Source organism: Phalaenopsis equestris, unplaced genomic scaffold (genome assembly GCF_001263595.1).
Source record: "Phalaenopsis equestris unplaced genomic scaffold, ASM126359v1 Scaffold000323, whole genome shotgun sequence".
NCBI classification, from domain to species: Eukaryota; Viridiplantae; Streptophyta; class Magnoliopsida; order Asparagales; family Orchidaceae; genus Phalaenopsis; species Phalaenopsis equestris.
In genome coordinates this window covers 191,446-212,065 of record NW_018164765.1, presented here as the reverse complement: position 1 = coordinate 212,065, position 20,620 = coordinate 191,446, and the positions used below count along the sequence as shown (strand labels likewise).

Genomic DNA, 20,620 nt, shown 5'->3' with positions numbered 1-20,620 from the left:
TTTTACTTTTAAACTAAAGTGTGGTTTTATTTTCTCCATAGATTCTGAGTAGTTTTCTTTATCTTTCTTCTTAAAATGATAAGTAATTAAGTGTTGGATGGAAGTTGTGGAGAGTATTGATCTTTAATAATGGAAGAAGTTGAGATGATTTAAATTCATGTACTTCATTTACTTCTTGATTTGGTCAATCCATATGTTAAAATTTGTTGTGAGAACATATAAGAACCGTGTTGGTATTGTCTCAGTCAACAATTGGAAAGAATCACATGAGGTTGTATGAATGAAAATGTAGTTCATATGATTGAGTGCAAATAAATAGGGAAATATTCATTGAAGGATGTAAAGTTAGAGGACTTTAAAGTGACAGGTTAAAACACCCAACTTGGTTTATTATTTTAGGTTCTGATAGGAGATGTTAACCCCAGGTCGAGGAAATCGAGGGAACTCTAGAGTGAGAGCTAGTATCTTCCCTACCTAGCCAGTCTTTAGAACTATTTAAACTTTAAATTAGCCAATGTTCTTTATAACATCTCTAGTAAGGGTAAAGAATATTATTGCTCATATTTGACACAACACAATATGCATACTTTCACAATAGAATTCTTATACTTATTACTGATTCATAATAAGGAGAAAGATATTTTCATATTTAATGCTTTTATTCTATAAAAACTCAAGTTATCTTTTTAAGTTTGTTATATTTTTGTCAAAATATTAAAATTACCAAAAATATTTAAACTTTCTTTACTGCGAAAACTTCTTTAGTTTAAATAATTGTCTTTTTTAAAATAGAAAGTTTTCCAAAAAGTACATATTGCATATCTTCCCTGTGGGTTCGATATTCGGGTCTTAATAAAAAAGTCTTATATTACTTAATAACGATACGTATACTTGCGTAATATCCCAATATATATAAATTAAAAGTTAAATTATTATTTTTCTTCAAGGTCAAATTTTTTGTTTTGTTGTGAAATAATGAAAAATAAGTGAAAAATATAATCAAAATTATTGTTATACTGTTGCATATAAGTAGTTTCAAGATCAATAAGGTCAGATGTAGAGGTAGTTCAGAGGCAGAACCAACCACTTAGTGTAGTGGGATGAGTTTATGAGAACATTTAGGGATTGGTTTGTAAGACTGTAAGTCAGGAGACAGATGCAAGATAAATTAAAAAGGTTTGTGCAAGGAGATAGATCTGTTATGTAGTACAAAGTGGATTTTACTATGCAGTCAAGGTATGTACCACAATTCATTACAAATGTAGAGGAAAAATGCCATAGATATATTTATAGGCTGAAAGAATGAATCAGGTAACTAATAGTGTCACTTTGGATTGAAAAATACTCTATTTTAGTTAAGAGGGCTAAGCAGGTGGAGATTGATTTCCAACAAACTCAAAAACATTGAAATTTCCACAAGAGAAAGAGTTTGGATGAAGTGACACCAACAATTCATTTGGGAGAAGGAGAGTCTATTGGGAAGAAGATAAAATCCTATAATGATGGAGTTATCAGTCAAGCTGGCAACAAAACTATATGCCCCTGTGTTAAGTGTGGAAACTAACATCATGGTGAATGTTTATTTGGTATGAAGGTGTGCTACTTATGCAAAAAACTTGAAAATTAGAGGAGAAATTGCCCTTAGTCTAATCAGTGATCCAAATTAGATGTTAATCTAGGAAGAAATCCAACTCAGGGCAATTTTTTGGAAGGATCTACTTTTAGAAGTGGTTAGCAGAGGATAACAGAAATTAGCACCGTGACTTATATAGAGCTAGCAAAGATTATCTTTCGTTTTTATTCCTTAACACATCATGAACCAGAAGATCATGTTATTATTGATGTTGATGCATAGGTTTGATGGATAAATTGTCTTTTGAGTGTTATGTTCGATTTATCTGATGTATAGTTTATCGCATATGCTTTAGTTACCACTTAACAAGAAACAGACTTTTGTAATCAGTTTATGTTTCATCATTTTAGTTTATAAAGTTGATGTTGAGTTCATGAATTTTGAGGATGAAATTTTATAAGGTGGGGAGACTGTAATAACCAATTTTGTGAAATCAAATAAAAAATGTTTTGGTGACTTAAAATGTACCCTAAATTTTACATCCATCAAATTTCAATCGAGTCAATTTTATAAATTCTACACATTAAATCAATCAATTTTATATAAAGCACTGGATATAAACTATATAATGAAATGAGAGAAATCAAATTTATTATGATATTGAGTTAAATAAAATAATTAAACCAAATTAACCTTTAATTACCCTCCCTAATTCCTACATTACTATTTCCAACTGCCTCTCACGCATTATATTTGTTGGGTTGGTCAAAGTAGGGTTTCAGAGCCTTTGAAATTTCTCCCCTCTCTTGATATCCCTCTCTATGCTCTTGATTTCCTCTCACCAGAAGCCTCTCGGCTCAATTACTGTAGCGCACAACACAGCTCGTGATCCTGGCACATGACAGGGAAACAACAGTTCATAGCAGGGAAAGCTTGAAAGATTTATGTAAATCTGAAACTCTCTCCCACACTCTTTTACACTTTCATTTCCTTATACTTTCATTTTGTGATTTGCCTCGATTTTCGTGCTATTTTCATTTATAATAGTTGTCAGAGGCGCTGGACTTGTGTTAAAAGTGTCAATAGTGGTTTACAACTTTCCATAAGGCATTTAGCATAAATCATTGAAGGGTAAGTGAAGATTGGGAAGATAGGAGAGCTGAGAAGGAGGTTTAGCAGCTCTGAAGAAATATTGGGTGGTTGAGAAGCCGTTTAAGGTACATTTAAGCTAAGCTGTTATGCTTTTCAATAAATTACATTATGAGTTAAGATAGCTTGAATTCCCAAGTAATTTAAGCTTTCATGTTATTTATCCAATACAATGAGTTTGAGACAAGTGTATGGAAGTTAGTCGTAGGATGACTCCGTTAATTTCAGGTAAACAGTCATATGCTAACTAAAGAAGAATGAAGAATAATTTAATTAATGAAAATTAATTGAATCTCAACGTTTGATATTATGTTTTATAGGTATTTTAGATTAACGTAAAGGTTATTACGACATCCAACTAGTGACCAAAGATTAAGAACCTAGCATGGCAACCAAGATTAGTAATTATATTTCTAAATTTCAATAATTTTTTTTATTTCACAATGTATGTTTGACATCATGTATGTTCTAGTTTAGCTAGATCCTTCATATTGTTAGCCAGGATCGATATGTATGAGATGAATAATATGTATGTTATACATGATGTGCAAGATAGGCAGGATAGGAAAGATGTGCATGTAAGAATGATAGAAAGAGATATGCAAGATATAAGAATATACATGAGATAAAAATATAAATGATATGAGAGATATGCAAGATTTGGGATTTGTATGATACTTATTCTGCAGTAGTGTGTGCATGTTAGTAGATGCATAAGGATGTTTGAGAATACTGCATGTTAAGAAGAATGAATTAGTTTATATATGAATGCATGTACATGCTTGTTCAGAGGAGGAGTTCATCTCTTGATGATTCAAGCAGGGGACGTCAGTGTACCCATGCTCATAGAGATTTTTCTGCTACCCCAAATAATCATGGTGGTTATATTACTAAGTACTGCACTACAAAGATAAAATCAATTAAGGACGAGCACCCGTGCGCATAGAGATTTTTCTACCACCCCAAATAATCATGACAATTAGATTTTTAACTGTTGTGCAGACGAGTTAAATTCAGTCGGGGATGAGTTGGCCATAGCTTACCTCCCCAAACCGTTGTGATGTTTATATTGTTAACCATTGTGCTGACGGGATAACATTGGTCAGGAGGCAAGGTCTTTACACCCTACATAATTGTGATGTTTAGATTTCTAACCACTATGTCGATGGGATACAATCGGTCAAGTTGTGTTTGATTTTGTTGATAATAATTCTCACAGAGATAGATATGTATGTAAAGAGTGAAAAGTAAGAGTAAAGATAACATACATGCATGTAGAAGATTTAAATGTTTTTATTTTGAAAAGGTTATTGATACATTCATAATGGTATAAAAGATTTCTTATTATAAGATTTCTTTTTAGATATATGAAAACTAGCATGCATATAGATTTCTTTTCCTTAAGTTACTTTTATTTAAAGTGTGATTACTCCTAGGTTATCTTTTGATAACTTATTAAATTGCTTTAATTTTATTTTTAGGTTTTAAGCAGTTAAACATAATGAATAGAAGAGAGCAAATGTGTATGAGAGGCGACAACAATAATCAGAAAGGTATAAATTTCTATTTATTAGTTTTAATTGGTATCTTTAGTGGCTCTTTCATGAATTATTTAATATGAAACTATTAATAATAAAAATAGAATAACACAAGATTGATTTCTACTGTCTAGTCGTTCGTTCTCGTCTTAGTTAAATCCAAGCCTTGGGTTGGGTCATGATAGGACGAAACTCCTCTGTTGGGATGTGACTATTGGCCAAATCTACGAGTTCATCCAAGTTATTGGTTGTCAACCTCATTTAATGAGGTCTAGTTTCTCCTCTTTTGAAGCATAGGATCTAGCCATATGATTTTCATGTTGACCATCCTAGAAGACTAGTGACGAAATCATCCCACGTAGAAATTCTAAACACTACTTGACTCTTCTTGTGTAGTCTCACATATGTGGTCCTAAGCCCTAATTTCTCACTTGAGATGGTTTAGACCAACATGCGGGGGCTCAAGGATCAGTTCCAATATGATCAAGAAAACCTTAGAGCAACCCTGAGTGGCATGCTCTTGATCACACACACACACATAAGCTAATCACAACCTCGCACATTTCAAAACCCTAAAATCACACTACACTTAGCCTACCTCCTTATCTCTTTTGGAAACTCATGTGGGTGGTTCGAAGCCCTTAGCCCTTGGTTAGGAGCCCGAAACCACCATGTGGAGAATTCAAAATGAGCTATTTCATGGTTCTGATAGCCTCGGGGGAGGGGGGGGGGGGGGGGGGGGGGTTCTACCCTTTGCATGGTCACTGTGCCCCACTAATTTCAATTCCACCAAAGCATCCAACCTTGGCCACCTACCCCCAAAGTTCCCAAAAATTACCAAAATGCCCATGAAACACTAAAATTACTAAAATGCCCATGAAATCCTAAAATTCCCAAAATTGCCCACACTCCCATTTCTTCACCAAAAATCACATTGAGCCACTTCAAATTAACTCAATTACTCAAATACCCCCAAAATCCTCCAAATTACCATAATACCCATACACCTTCCAAAATTACCAAATTGCCCCTAATGTCCAAAACACTCCTAAAACCTCCAAACTCACTCTAAACATCCCCAAACCCAATCCTAACCACCAAATGCCTCCAATTACACTCAAATCCACTAAAATTGGCCAAAATTCACAAATTACCCCTAAATTCCTAAAGTCTTTAATACACCCCCAATCTTCACCAAATTCATTGATATGGATTCGAACATTCATTTCTTTTTTATTTGAAAAAATTACATCCTTCAACCTTTAATAAATTCTGCCAGTGTTTTTAAAGTTATACAAAATTACATTATAACAATATACCCCTTCTCTGGTGATAAAATATAGTTATTTATATTCAACATGTTGCATTTTGAATTGATGGGAATCTAAATATGTATTTAAAAAAGTCATGATTGAACTCCCTACTACTGCATCAAGCATCACATCAATTTGTGGAAATAGGTGACTTACCTTTTGACATCCCTCATTAAGATTAATAGAGTTGACACATATCCTCCACTTGTTGTTTGCCTTTTGCACCATGGCATATTGGCTAACCAGTCAGGATATTATACTTCTTAGATGAAATTTGTTCTATCAAATTCTCAATCTCTTATCAGATAGGTTAGGCCAAGTTGCCATAACTCTCATCTTCTTCTTAATGAATTCGGCTCCTGGCCTCATATTCAATCTATGACAAGAATGTTGGTGTTTTCTCCTAACATTTAGTGAGCTATCCAAGCCAATACATTAAGATGTTTTCTCAATACCTCAAATAGTATGTCTCAATTTTTTTTTTGTTGAACCTTGAACTGATTTGTAAGTTATTGCTTGCTTCTTCTTCTAAAATAGGCATTTGCTCTGTAGTCTCAATGGATTCTAGTCTGTTACCTTTACTTGTATTGAGCTAAAGTAGGTCTTCTTATACATTCTCTACAACTCATAGATATCAAGTCCTAGATTGTACTAAGTCTTCCCGGATAGTTATGATTTGCTCTTTATCAAAAAACTTGACTTCAACATGAAAATTAGAGGTCACAACATTGAAGGTGTTTAGCACTGGCTTGCCAAAGATGGTATTTTATGTGTTAGGGGCATCCATAACAACAAATTCAATCCAATATATTGCCTCTTTCCTTCTCCCCATTTTATCACTAAGGTGATTATTTTGCTTGTTTCTTTTATCTCCTTGAAAATCTATAGAGCGGACTGGAGGCTGATTCAAGTCAATTTAGAGCTATGTCCATTTTCTCGAAGGCTCTTTTGAAGAGAATATTGACAAAATTGCCCATGTATACCAAAAAAATTTTGATCTTATAATTTGTGTTCTCCACACTGATCTTCACAGAATCATTGAATGGAAGGAATGTCAGCATCTATGAGAGTGAAATGTGGATGGATTGGTGTCACCTATCTCACCATAGCAGTTAAGTGGACTTTTCTTGTCTTCATTCACTTTAAGTTAGATCTTTTTGAGGCTTTAGATCAATCTCCTCTAAAGATAGTAGGTATGCTATCGGTGATTTGCACCACCTCATTGGAATGGACTCATTATTGCTTCCTTTGACAGGTGGCTTTCCCTAACTTTGTGTGTTTGTTTTGGAGGCCACAAACTCCTTCAACTTTACTATTTGAATCAACTCTTCAATAAGTTTATAGAGGTGTCAACATTCCTCAGTATCATGATCATGATCACGATGGTATGCACAATATCTATTAGGATCACACTGATGGCATGCGATCTCATTGATATTGGCTTCTTGTAGTAGTCATTATCTCTAATGACATTGACTACTTCAACCATTGACACCCTCAGTTGTGCCACTTCTTTTGGAGGAAGCTGCAGTGATTCTCAACTTCTTGCAGGTCTTCTCTCGATCAACCTTCTATATGGAGATTCTTTTCATCAAAATTTTCTCCAATGAGTGTTTTTAGAGTTCCTTCAATTGAAGCTATTTCTTGATCTTCTATGATTTTCATGGGATTGCATATGAAAAGTTTCGTCCAACTCACAAGACATAAATATACTTATCAATTAATTTTACTCCTCGATGGATATGTGATTATTAACCATCTATAGAAGCTCAACTGAAATCTATCGACTTCTATAAACTAAGCACATATTTGAATTGATCTTTACCCATACCTTGCACAAGTGCCGTGTGAGCAATGACATATTCTAGATCCTGAATGCCAAACATCTCTTGTTAAAAATGGGCGATGAAACTTCTCAAGCTCTTTGAAGGCTCGTTGCGAATCTTCATAAGAGTCTGGGAATTTTTCTGTGGCTTTTGTGTTCCAGTGAACTATGTTAAGAACAAACGTTTGAGCTTCTTAAAAGGGTTAATCTCCAGTTGATAAGTCGTTGAGCCAGTTTAAAGTAGATTCCTTCAACATTATAAAAAAATAAATGACTCTTTAAAGCATTGTTTACTAAAAGTAAGTATACCATTGATTTAAAGGAGATCTCGTTGTCAGATGAATCTGACCTTTCTTTGTCAATTTCAGGGATAGAATCTTAAACTTCCTTGAAGCTTCTGCTTCTATGATCTTCATTAAGAATTTATTCTCCAAATTTATTTTATTGTTTCTCCTTCTCCTAGCTCCTTCATTTGAGGAATCTGAAACTTCTCCTTCTAGAAAATGATGCTCGTTTCTTCCTTCTTCTTCTGGTCTTAGATCTAGAGCTCTTCCTGGTATCACTCTCAGTGAGTCTTACATGGATAGTGCTTGTTTAGATACCTCTCATACATTTTAGATTCTAAAGGTCTTATATGCACTACTGTTTAGAATCGAGATTCAGAAACTTCATTCATACCCTTGAATCATCGTTAACATTTGCTTCATTAACTGATTCATTCATTCCCCCATGAAATATATAGTGCAGTTCATCGCTTTTCTTCATCTTGTCTCCCCGTAGAGGTTTATTTGTTGAGTTTTTCTATGAAATCTACACTCATCACACCTTTTAAGATGTTGAATTTTTTTAGGACATTGAGTCCTGTATTGACCGTGAGTTCACTCAATCCGAGAGAAACCAATATAGGGAGGGCGAAAGTGAGAATAAATTGGTTCTCTAGGCCTGAACTATCTATTCTTACAAAGATCCTTTCTTAGAAGAATGAAAAAGTTGATTTAGCAAGCAAAAAATAATGAGAGAAGAAGTATGAAAGCCCCCTGATAAACCTAAAATATATAGTGTTTCAAAACTATTATTATGTTCTTAAATAAAATAAAATTATCAACTCTTTACTTTGGTAAAGGAAGAGTGGAATTCAAAACCATTAAAGATCTATCCAAATATAGTAATATTTGCCTGAAAAAGAAAAAGAAAAGAAAAAAAAAGAAAAGAAGAGAAAAAGAAAAAGAAAAGAAAATAAAAGAAAAGTTGAAAAACGGAGGAGAAGATTGAGGATTAGAGCCAAATCAAAAGTTGGTTCCACATCTGATCTTTTTAAAGTATAAGACTTGAGAAACTATTAAGCTTAAGGATTAAATATAATCAATAAAATTATACTTAATAAAAATTTTTAAGTGAAGGAAATAAAATGCTTGAATTCTACATTTGGAAAATCTACAAGTATTTCTGAATTAGACATGGACTCATATTTTTCATACTTCTTCACTTTAAGGGTTTCTAAACTTTAAGTTGGTCTAATTCACTAGAATTTTTTCTAAATTAAACAATTATATTTTTATAACAAAATTTTAGAAACTCCTAAACAAACTCATATACATAATCATACTTATTTGGTTTTTAAAGATGGAAAAGTCACTCGAGGACAAGTAACATTTTAAGTTTGGGAATTTTGATACACCTAAAATATATATTATTTTTAGACATATTTTTATACCTATTTTTGAGATATTACACTTTAATGGAAGGTATTTGTGTGTTTTTCTTTCAGATAGAACTAAAAAGGTGAAAAATGATAAAAGGAGTGAAAAGGGATTAAATTTGGAGCAAAAATGCAAAAATGGTGCAAAAGTATTTTGACGCTTAAGTGCCAGAACCGACGCTTAAGCGCAGGTGAAATAGAGAAGGCTGCGCCTAAGCGCTAGAGGCCTTGGGCTTAAGCGCCAATGACAGTTACTTGACGAGTTAATGCATTTTGACGAATTTTGAAGGGACATTTGATGCACCTATTGGCTAAAATGAGTGGTAATAACCACCAATGACGAAAATATAATTAAAGAACTTGTGAAAGGTGACATCCCTTGGTAAATACATTGGATCATGACGCATTTTGAAGAGATTCCATGACACCTCTTGAAAAATTATAAATGAAGGAAGTTGAAACTCTTAGAGGAGTCCTGAAAAAGAGTCCTGAAGTGTTCTAAAAAGTTTTTGAAGAAGTTCATGGAGAAGCTTTTGGAGAAAATTTCAGGCACCACCACCACGCTTTTGGAGAAAATTTCAGGCACCACAAATTTATTTTTCCTTTTATTTGAGTTAAGAGTGTTGTAAGTAAGAGTGTTGTAAGAGAGTAGAGATTCAAATGAACTTCAAGAGTTTGGTGGAGGATTTGAGATAAGTTTTTATCTTTGATTTGAACTTCTTTTGATTTAAACTACTTCTAGTTTTCTTTATCTTTCTGCTTAAAATGATAAGTAATTAAAATGTTGGATGGAAATTGTGGAGAATATTAATCTTTAATGTTAGAACAAGTTATGATGATTTAATTCCATGCACTTCATTTACATCTTGATCTGGCCTATCTAGATGTTAAAATTTGTTGTGAGAACATGTAAGAATCAGACTGGTATTATCTCAGTCAACAATTGGAAAGAATCACATGAGATTGCATGAATGAGAATGTAGTTCATATGATTGAGTGTAAATAAATAGAGAAATAATCTTTGAAGGGTGTAGAGTTAGAGGACTTTAGAGTGACAGGTTAAAGCCCCCAACTTTGTTAATTGTTTTAGGTTTTCATACGAGATGTTAGCCCCCAGGTGGAGGGAACTCTAGAGTGAGAGCTAGTATCTTCCCTGCATAACCGGTCTTCAGAACTATTCAAACATTAAATTAGCCAATATTCTTTATAGCATCTCTAGTAAGGGTAAAAAATATTATTGTTCTTATTTGACACAATATAATTTGAATACTTCCACAACAGAATTCCTATACTTATTACTGATTCATGATAAAGAGAAAGATATTTCTTATTCAATGCTTTTCTTTTACATAAACTCAAGTTATCTTTATTAAGTTTTTATGTCATTTTCAAACATTAAAAATACCAAAAAAGAGTTTAAATTTTATTCATGTGATAAAAAGTATAGTTTAAATATTTGTCTTTTTAAAGTAGAAAGTTTGTTACTTTAATTATCACATACTGTGAACAATCCCTGTGGGTTCGATATTCGGGACTTACTTAAAAAGTCCTATATTACTTGATAATGATACGTATACTTGTGTAGTATCCCAATATATATTAAGTTAAAAGTTAAATTCTTATTTTCTCCATGATCAAATTTTTGGCACTGTTGAAAAGGAGAGATAAGTGAAAAATATAATCAAATACTTTGTTATACTGTTGCATACAAACAGTCGGGATCACCCCCTCAGTTATAGCGTGAGATTTTCAAAAAGGCCTAAGATTTAATCTCTTTTACCTCTATTTATATATGTTCATAAAATTATTAAAATATGGGCCATGGTGTCTAAAATCTGCTTATGCTGTCTCGATGAAGAGATTGCGACGTGGATGTCTGACATCTCATAAATGAGGATGTGACATAGGTTAATCTTTGATGACGATCTTGATGTTTTGCAATCTATCGATTTTGAGGATTACTTTTGAGGCGAGCTTGATTGATGAATGTGATTGATCAGTTCGGTAGATGAATCCGCCAGGTTAGTCTGCGAGATCAATATGGCAATTAGTTCGTCAGATTAATCTAGTTGGTCGACCCACTAGGTCAATCCAACAAATTAGCTCAGCAACTGATACAAGATGGTAGTCACATCGTTGAGTGGGTTTAGTGGGCCACCTTTGCATATTATTCAATAGATGGATATATCATACCCATGAGGCCCGCTAGTCGTGTTATTGGCCCAACAAAAAAAAAAGATTTTTGATATACAAGTTTTTTATTTTATTTTATCTTAAAATTTGAGTGCTATTTTATTATTACTATTTTATTTATGTTAAAGATTTGAGTGCTATGCTATAAATATTAAAGTGTAGATTTTAAGTCTAAATATGAAAGAATTGTGTGTATGCATGTAAATTTCCCCCTTTTATTTATGTTGTGCTAGTAATATTGGTGTCGGCAGGGAACGTCAATGAGAGTGGCTCGCCATTAGGGTCATGACAGCAATATAGTGGTTGTTGATAGCATTGAAAAAAAAAGAAAGAAGATATGATAAACATTGAACTACAACAATAAATAGCTTGCCACCTGGGGTCATGACAGCAATGTGTGGTGGTTGTTGATATATTATATTTTCTCAAACAATTCTGTGATTTTTATTTTTATTTTTTGGAAAGATATGTAAACATTGAAGTACAACAATAAATAAATTAATTTATTTCATTAAACCTCTCAATCACAACTTTACTTCACAATTTGCAATATTATTATTTTTTCATGATGAACTAATTTAAATAGCAGCAGTAATATGTTATCTAAATAACGATCAATTGAATGTTTTTAAATTATGAATTATCTTTAATTTAATAGCTTAGAAAAAGACAATGTCTTCGTCATCAAATATTATTATAAATAACATGCTAAGAAATAACATTAAAACAAGATTAATTAAAATTGTTTTATTCATTTGACATTTAATATGATATTTTAGGGCGAGACTTGGACAACATTATGACAGCACCTATGTTCCAAGGTATCATATATGAAAATTTTATTTATTTATTTATGTTTTTGGTTTTCACTTATCAAGCATTGGAATCAAATTACAATTATTTTTTTAAATAAAAAGTGATTCTGAATATGTGGTTTTTCAAAGCTTTAAATATCACAGAATGGCAACCATATGTTAAATAAATTAGGCGAATGAGAATCTGAGAATTAAAAAAAAAAGGAAGATTTACACACATACCACACAATTCTTATGCATTCACATAACTAACACCTAAACTAAAATTTCAACATACATACCACCCTTCTTAAGCATTAAAAATGTATTTTACTTTTAAAAAGTTAAATAGCCATAAATTTAATACCATATGAAAGATTAGATTGTAAAAATATATAAAAAAAAAGTTGTGTTAGATATGTAAATACATAAAAATTTTGTGATATGTATGTAAAAGTCCCCAAAAAAAAGTAGCTCACACTAACAAATAAAAAGAAATTTCTTCCATGGAAGAATCAAAAGAAATTCATTTAAAATAATCCTGTAGAATAATATTCCTATACACAACTGCCAAGAACCGCAATACGGGTTCAACAGGGAATACAAGCAATCAAACTCGCTTTTATCCCCAACTATGACTAACCAATTCTATTCTATCTATTTTCTAACATTTTTTTTAAAAAATTGAACTCAGTACAGAAAAATAAACCAGCGCTTGGATGATACGAGATCGGGAAGAAGATCGGTGCAACAGAAGAGATTCCATTCTATCTTCAGCTCTCGTAGCTGAAAGAAAGTCTGAAACCTTCTCAGAAAATCAGCACCAAAGAACAGCTACTCATCAAGATCAATCAAGAAGATATATCCAGATCGTTAAGATCTGGGGGTGATAGAGGGGGAACAGCTGCTTCAGATGTTTGGAAAATCTGGAGGATTTTGCGGTGAGATTGAGATTCAACTGAAGAGATGGTTCCAGTAGTTCTGCCATGGATAGAGGTTGCAAGCACAGAAGAATTCTGGTTCTGAAAGTTTTCCGTCGATGAATGATTGTTTGCTGAGGTAATTGCATGGCTAAAAATGCCGGATGCTTTCAAACTTTGAATAATGGCCTAAGAGATTAGTAATATTTCTCAATATTAGTGAGAAAAAATGGCGTCATTTTAATGAATATTCATGAGCGAATGTTACCATTGGAGCATATATACGAGTCAAGACGCCCTTTCGGAGAAGTTTTAGGTTTAGCTGCCTGTTAGTCCACACAACACGCTCCTGGAACCTGAAAGGAGGACAAAAAAACTCTTCACTGAACCAACAGTTACTCTATTTATAATAAAAATGCATCATAGATGCAATGTTTACCTAAAATTCATTTTAGTTATAAATTATACTGCAAAATGTCACTAAATATACAATAAAATCAAAGAAATTATATAAAACTTGGGGATTTACACGCATGCCACCAAAAAAATTATTATAAAATTACTGCCTAATTTTACACTAACTAGTGAGTAATATTAAAGAAGGATCTACTAGGAAAATCACAAATAAATTTTCTCGAAATTAAAAATAGTGAATTTGGGGTCAACAGCTCAGCCTACTTTTCATGTTCTGCCCCACAATATGATCCCAACATAAACATGATGTTCAGCTTGTTAATGAATTTGAGCTTGTCAGGCTCAATAGTTATAACACGTGAGCCGTGAACCGTGAGCTGAATGAGGATGCAACTGATTTATATTCGACAGATGTACACCTTTAAATGGCGTATACATTAACCTTCTGAACATGGCAAATATACTTAGAAAAAGTTTTCTTATATAAGTAACTCCGGTGTAAGTTTTTTAATCCTGTAACTGGCATTAAAAAATAAGATAAAAATTAACAAAGAAAAAAAAATAAACATTTAGATTAACAGATTAACAATTTTTATTTATATTAGCGCTGAAGTTTCATTTGATGAACTCTGACATTATTAATTTTTCCAAAATGGCATAAATGTCACCTTTAATTTAATCCAATTATCCTCACACTGAATTTTGAAGCCTTCATATTTATTTGTCTCGGCTTAGATATTAAAGGTTTTTTTTTCATTATTAATACAACCAGCACATCTAAAGATGCAGCTTTGACTTTCTGGTTATTACCCTCACAGGACCCTCTAGCTGCTATTCTTTCAAAACATTTCTTTTCCCTGATAATTTTTTGTATCTCTTCACCCCCCCTTAAGTATCCTTGTTTATGTCTACTATAGACTCTCCTAGAACATATAAATCAGTCTTATTAACGTAAGCATTATAATCAACCTCACGATTCAACTTTAAATTCTATTTTCTGTTTTCAACAATCTTGAAGGATTGATAGCATATCTCAAATTAAATTTCTAACTTAATATAGTTTTTTGAATAAAATATTAATTGATGATTGTTGCGAACCAAAAGGTGCTAGACTTAAAAATACAGCTTCATGCATATACCAAGTTCTCTAGCTTCAATACAAATCAATGATAACAAAAGGTACAGTCAGCACTTCATGCTTCTGTAGATTTATGAGGTTACACATCGATCACTAGCTATTTGATTTGCAATAAGCTCTGTAAACAACTAGATGGAGACATAAATCTTCGCATGTAAAAACACTGGTATTGACAAAAACCTTAAAGAAAACAGAGCACTTTGGAGCACTTCTGATACGACTACTTAAGGTGTCCTAACAAAATGCAACTAAAAGTACTGCAAGATTTATACAAATTGAATATTACAAATGCAATTTAAAATATATTAGTCAGATAAGTTAAAGCAAAATGATCTTACAAACTCAAGTCAATATAATAGTGCATTGGCATAAGTATCAGATAGAACTGGAAAAACAAACTTATAAAAATATGTTTTAATAGTCCTCTGATACTTTTGGACATATGGAAGAATAAACCTCAATTTAAAAGCAAAAAAGCTTCTATGAACCTTCGTTACTTTAGGCATATGTGTAGGGATTAACCTTGATTCAAAAAACTATCAGAAGTAGTCCAACTACCACTTTTCTATGCCAAAACACACTATGTAGCAATTGAATTTCAAAGAAGACAATGCCTATCAAAATTTCATAAAAATCTTTGAAATAGAAAGTTTTAGTCAGTTGATAAGATTACCAGTGCAACATTTCCTCTTCTGTTGCAGTTGATGCAATAATGAAAGCCTGATATGAGGAGAAAGAAATCCATACTTAGATTTAGATGAAACTGGAAGTAGCATGCTCAAAGATACAGTCTAGTCTTCCGGATAGTAAATTCATAGCTGAAGCAGCTACTCGAGAATAATAACTTGTAAATCTACTAATAAAAACCAGAAATACATACAATGTAAACAATAACAACACATCAAGATTCATTAATATGAGAAATTCCGTGTGAACCCTTCATAAAAGAGCAGTTAAATCCCTGATTAACAAAATGAATCTAAACCATCTACAAGTAGACTGGAGAAACAACCAAGCATCTGTTGAAAAATTGTATTGCATGTTAAAATATAAAACACTCAGACATCAATCAGCAAATAAGAATGTTAAATTTGGCCCTAAGTTGATGTTACTATGTGCAAGCATTTCACGAGCATTTGAGCTAATGTCAGATACTAGCAAGTGAATAGATAAGCCATAAAATCCCATTTGTTTTTTTAGTATAGGAAATATTGCTATAGAAAAATAATCTATTTATAATTAATAGAGTACGTTTACTTGGTTGTACCTCAGCTCAACATTATATTTACAATAGAGGGATCCTAGATTGAATAATGCATAAAAGAATTGTATTTCTCCATTAACATGGAGCTAGAGGAGTGTTTGCCCTAACCATAGGCTCCCTCCCCTCCTATTTTCAACGCCTGCATGCAGGCACCACTACGCCTTGCTTATGCCTCTTTCTTCCTAACTTAAGCCTCTTTCTTCTTGCTGTTACACACTTGCTACACCCCCACCCCCCCTACCTGCATGCTTGTTTGAACAAGCTTGCCCTAATGCACAATTTACCAACCACAACTTTAGACCCACACCATGTTTATTGCAACCATTCACCGCGCAATTCACATTGTTGTAGTCATTACACTTGCTTCATCTCAACCAGTACTAGGGCATGGCATTTCATTCATCACCCATTCATGCTCATGGAACTGACTTAACCATTTAGTTCTTCAAAATTCAGCAGCAGCAACAACAACAACAACAACGTCTTCATCTCACTAAGTGGGGTTGGCTGGATGAATGCTTTTTCTCAATAGTGTCCTATTGAGTGTCATATTTTCATTTAATTCTAATAAATTAAGATTATTTTTAACTTTTTGGGTCCACCTCTGCCTTTTCTTAACATAAGTTGAATCTAAAACATCTACTCAGGTAACCGAATCATCAGATAGTCAACATTCAAAGTGACCAAACCATCAGATAGTCTTTTTTAGTTCTTCAAAATTATTCTCTAGAAAAAAATGCAAAACTCTTAATCTTCTCACAATGATTTGAATTCCTCCATCACAAGTGTCATCACCATTAAATTTAATGGTACTAAGCATCTACAATAGTAAGGGACCTTTTGCCTCCATGTTAATCTCATGACAAACTTTATCAACTTGATGGGTCTCCTCTAGATCGCAATGACATCAAGTTTTTAAAATGGCAAGCATACGATAATGTTGTTCTTGCATTGCAAGCTTTAAAACACTGCCAAGAGATATGGGACTTTCTTCGTTCCACTAATTTTTACGATATCTTTAATATTTACAGCCTTTATTTTGATAATTTCCTTCTCCAGCATAATTTTCCCATAGAAGATACCCTGCCAGGTAAGCAGGACCATATATACTATCTATTTTTTATCCCTAAATTTGAATGAAATTAAAGGAAGATTTCTTGTTGCCAAATTCTTCTTGGACTTCATCTTTCATTCCAACATGTGCAGTCTCCAATGATAGCATATTCTATTTTCCCTAACATCATTGAGCCATTTATTCTCTCTTCATCAGTTTTTGACAAATTTGCTCTTGCCAAGAAGCATCATGAGAGTAACCTTCACAATAACGCAAAAAATCAATTTATCTTCCTCAAACATACCAAATTTGACCATGTTATCTTGGTAGCCTATGTAAACGACATCCTACTAACAGAGAGTATACAAATAAGTTACAAAAAAAATGGGTCCACTTCAATTTAACCCCTGGATTATACAAGATTGATCCAAAATGATCCATTTATCAAAGTAGGATTAATTCTATATCATGATTTCAATATGAGGGGTCATTTTTTTTAATTAATTTTGTATAATTGAGACGCTAAATTGAAGAATGTCATGCTATGGGCCTAAATTAACCACATAAAAATAGTTTGAATAATGTCTTAAGATTTCTTTCAAAGAAAATATTGTCTATAAAAGTATTTTTTTAACAAAGATCACAATCATCCTAAATACTTTTTAAGAATATAATCTACTTATAACATAACATTTTTCCTACCTCAAAGAAAATATTACCAACAATTTTTAGGAAACTATAATTTGGCTTGTAAAACTACTGTCACTCGATTGATATTTAGAATGTTGGCCAAATAAATTAAAAACAAATTAAACTCTCATTATTAGAGGTTGGTTAGGTTGATCTATCCTATTTTTCACAAGGCCAGACACCTTGACATCGATCTAGGATTCCTAGACAGTGTGTATGAATTGACAGAAGATACAATGAGGTTGTTGAGCGTGAAATGATAGAGAATCAGCGATGACAGCTGAAAATTCAGTGTCACTAGCGGTTGGACAACGATTATATAGGGCAAGACAACAAGTAGAGAGTGGTTGTGGATGGAAAAGTAAGTCTTCAGATGCCTTGGGAGAGTTCACCATCTAGACACAATTAGGTTACATACACACCACCTGAGAGGAGCAAAGGATACAACATTACAGCTATAGAAACAAACAAAAAAATCTCTAAATCGTCATAAAAAAAAAATTGAAGAAGACAAATGGGTTTCTAACAATGAAGAAGACAAATGGGTCTCAAAGCATTCCTTTCTGCTTCGTCGGCTCGCGTCCGTCTCGTCTGCTCGACGAGTCTGCTCGGCGTTGCTCGCTCGGGGTTCGTCTGCTCGACGAGTCTCAAATTTGCTTCGCATTTGCGTTCTTCTCGTGAAGCTTCTCACTGTTCCTGCCGCAACAACTTTGTTGTAGCTTAACTCCGACAACTCTCCTTGCCTTGTTTGGTTGAGCCGGACAAAGTCTCCTTTGCTCACGTGGTCGATAACCCTCATGTAGAATCCGCAGTGGGATTCCCTTCAAGTTATAAGGAATCTCGTGAGGGTACAGATAATTGTCCTTTTATTAAAAAGGGAAGCAGGAAAGACGGAAAAGATGCAATCTTTTTCTCTGAAACAAAAATTTCTACCCTGACGGAAAAATTCAAGTTTGCTCTTATTGGAAAATTTCAGTGGGGACACCCTCCTATGGAGGTTATCAGAAGAGTGTTGATGATCTTAAGCTAGTGGGCAAGTGGAAAGTGGGACTCATGGATAGTAGACGTGTTGATCCAACTAACAGTGGCTGAAGGCTACACCAAAATTTTCTTCAAGAAATATCTTAATATCGAAGGCAAATCAATGAAGTTACTCAAGTGGTCTCCCAATTTCGACCCAAATCATGAAACTCCCATTGTACCGGTATGGTTTAGTTTACCTGGTCTCAAGCTACATTTTTTTCACCATCAGACTCTCTACTCTATTGGGGCCATCCTTGGGGATCTTTTGAAACTAGATCTGCCCACTTTCAACCTAACTAGACCCTCATTGGCCAGAATACTTGTGGAAGGAGATATTACTTTACCAGATGTTACTGAAGTCTGGCTGGGCATAACCCATAATGGTTATTGGCAACAAATCGTCATGGAACACAAACCCCCGTATTGTACCCACTGTAATATGTTTGGTCATATCCTTGCTAAATGCCACAAATTTCATCCTAATTTGAAATCTAAGGGTCAAGTAAATAAGGATGGGTTTAACCCCACTGCTGTGGACATTTTAGCTCTACCTGAGGATGATACTACCAGACAGGAGGTGTCTGTTGCACCTGAGGACCCCCCCATGACACTGCTGTTACTGTTACTACGAGTGATGCGATGCTGGTACCTACAAACTCCATACAAAACAATTCTGATGGACTATTGCCTATAAATGATAGTGTTCAGACTGATAATCAGGTGAACCTCGCAGCTCCACTTCTTCAAGAAGTAACCGGTGTAGCGGCAACTCACACTTCTCATATTCTAGAACCTATTGTGGGTACTACTGTTCCTTCCGGTTTAGCTCTACCTCATTAGGCGGATTCTTCGGAGGAATGACAAATTTATACTTCCAGGAGGAAGAAGAAGAATGAAGATCTACTAGAGTTCAGGAGTCTTGTGGATGATACTTTGATTACTACGGGTAATTGTTAGCACCTTACCAATCTGCTAACTGGATCACTACCGAAAACTAAAGCCAGAGACAAGATTAAATTGGGATGACCCACACTTTTTCAGCGCCCGAGTTGTTTTGGGTTTCTTTTCATTTCTATATGTACCAATCTTTTACATTTTTTGGTGTGTGTTGTATCGTGTGGGTTAGGTGATTAGACCCACCCATACAAACCTACTATATCTTTATCTTTAATATATCAGCTCTTGGGCTTTTTTTTTAAAATAAATAAATAAATAAATATATATATATATATTCAAAAGAAATCGATATTTAGGATGGACTAAATCATCCCCTAAATATCGGTTCCCCATATGTGCTAATTCTACCTCGGGGGGATTCAAACTTGTGATAGAGAGGACTTATGCCTAAGTCGCCTTCTAACAGACCGCAGTTGCACGCGCGCGCGCGAGATATATATATATATATATATATATATAACATATATATTATAAAAAAACGATGTGCCTTCCTCTTCTGCTAGGGTTTCACCTCATGGCAAACCCTAGAGTCTCCTACTTCGATATCTCTCACGTCTCTGCTTCACCTTCGTCGTCGGCTTCTCGCGTTGTCAGCCGCTTTATGCTATTTCGGCGGATTGCGCCCTGTTCGCTGCAGGCGTTAGGGCGTCATTTCTGCTTGAGCTGATTTCGCAAGGCTCTTCAAAGGGTTTCCGCTCCTTGTCTGTTTGCTGCAGGCTGAAGGGCGTCGTTCTGCTTGAGCTGAAAGGGTTCTGGTCTAGCTGAATTCGCAGTCAAAGGGTTTCTGCTCCTCGTTTGTTTGCTGCAGGCTGAAGACCTGAACTTTGTTGGGGTCCTCGTCGTCTGCGTCCGCTTCGGCTATAGGGCGTCGTGATTTCGCAGAGCTTGGGATTTCCGCTCGTCTGTTTGCTGGAGGCTGAAGGGCGTCATTCTGCTTGAGCTGAAGTCACAGGGCTTCTTCAAAGGGGTTTCCTCTCCTGCTCCTTGTTTTCTGGATTCGGACTTTGCTCTCTTCTATGCTTTCCGCACTGTTCTTAACGCCGCACGTCTATATATTGGGGATGGCTTCGGACAGA

General features: G+C 34.2%; 1 protein-coding gene across 1 annotated transcript in view; it reads right to left on the bottom strand.

Moving 5' to 3' along the window:
* Positions 1-12,586: 12,586 nt before the first annotated feature.
* The window catches only part of LOC110025673 (glycosyltransferase-like At2g41451), a 53,408-nt gene continuing 45,374 nt past the window's right edge, over positions 12,587-20,620 (bottom strand). Inside the window, 3 exon segments of the mRNA XM_020726281.1 lie at positions 12,587-13,193; positions 13,273-13,360; positions 15,230-15,276. Of these exon segments, the coding sequence (XP_020581940.1) occupies positions 12,936-13,193; positions 13,273-13,360; positions 15,230-15,276 (393 nt within the window). The 3' untranslated portion in view covers positions 12,587-12,935.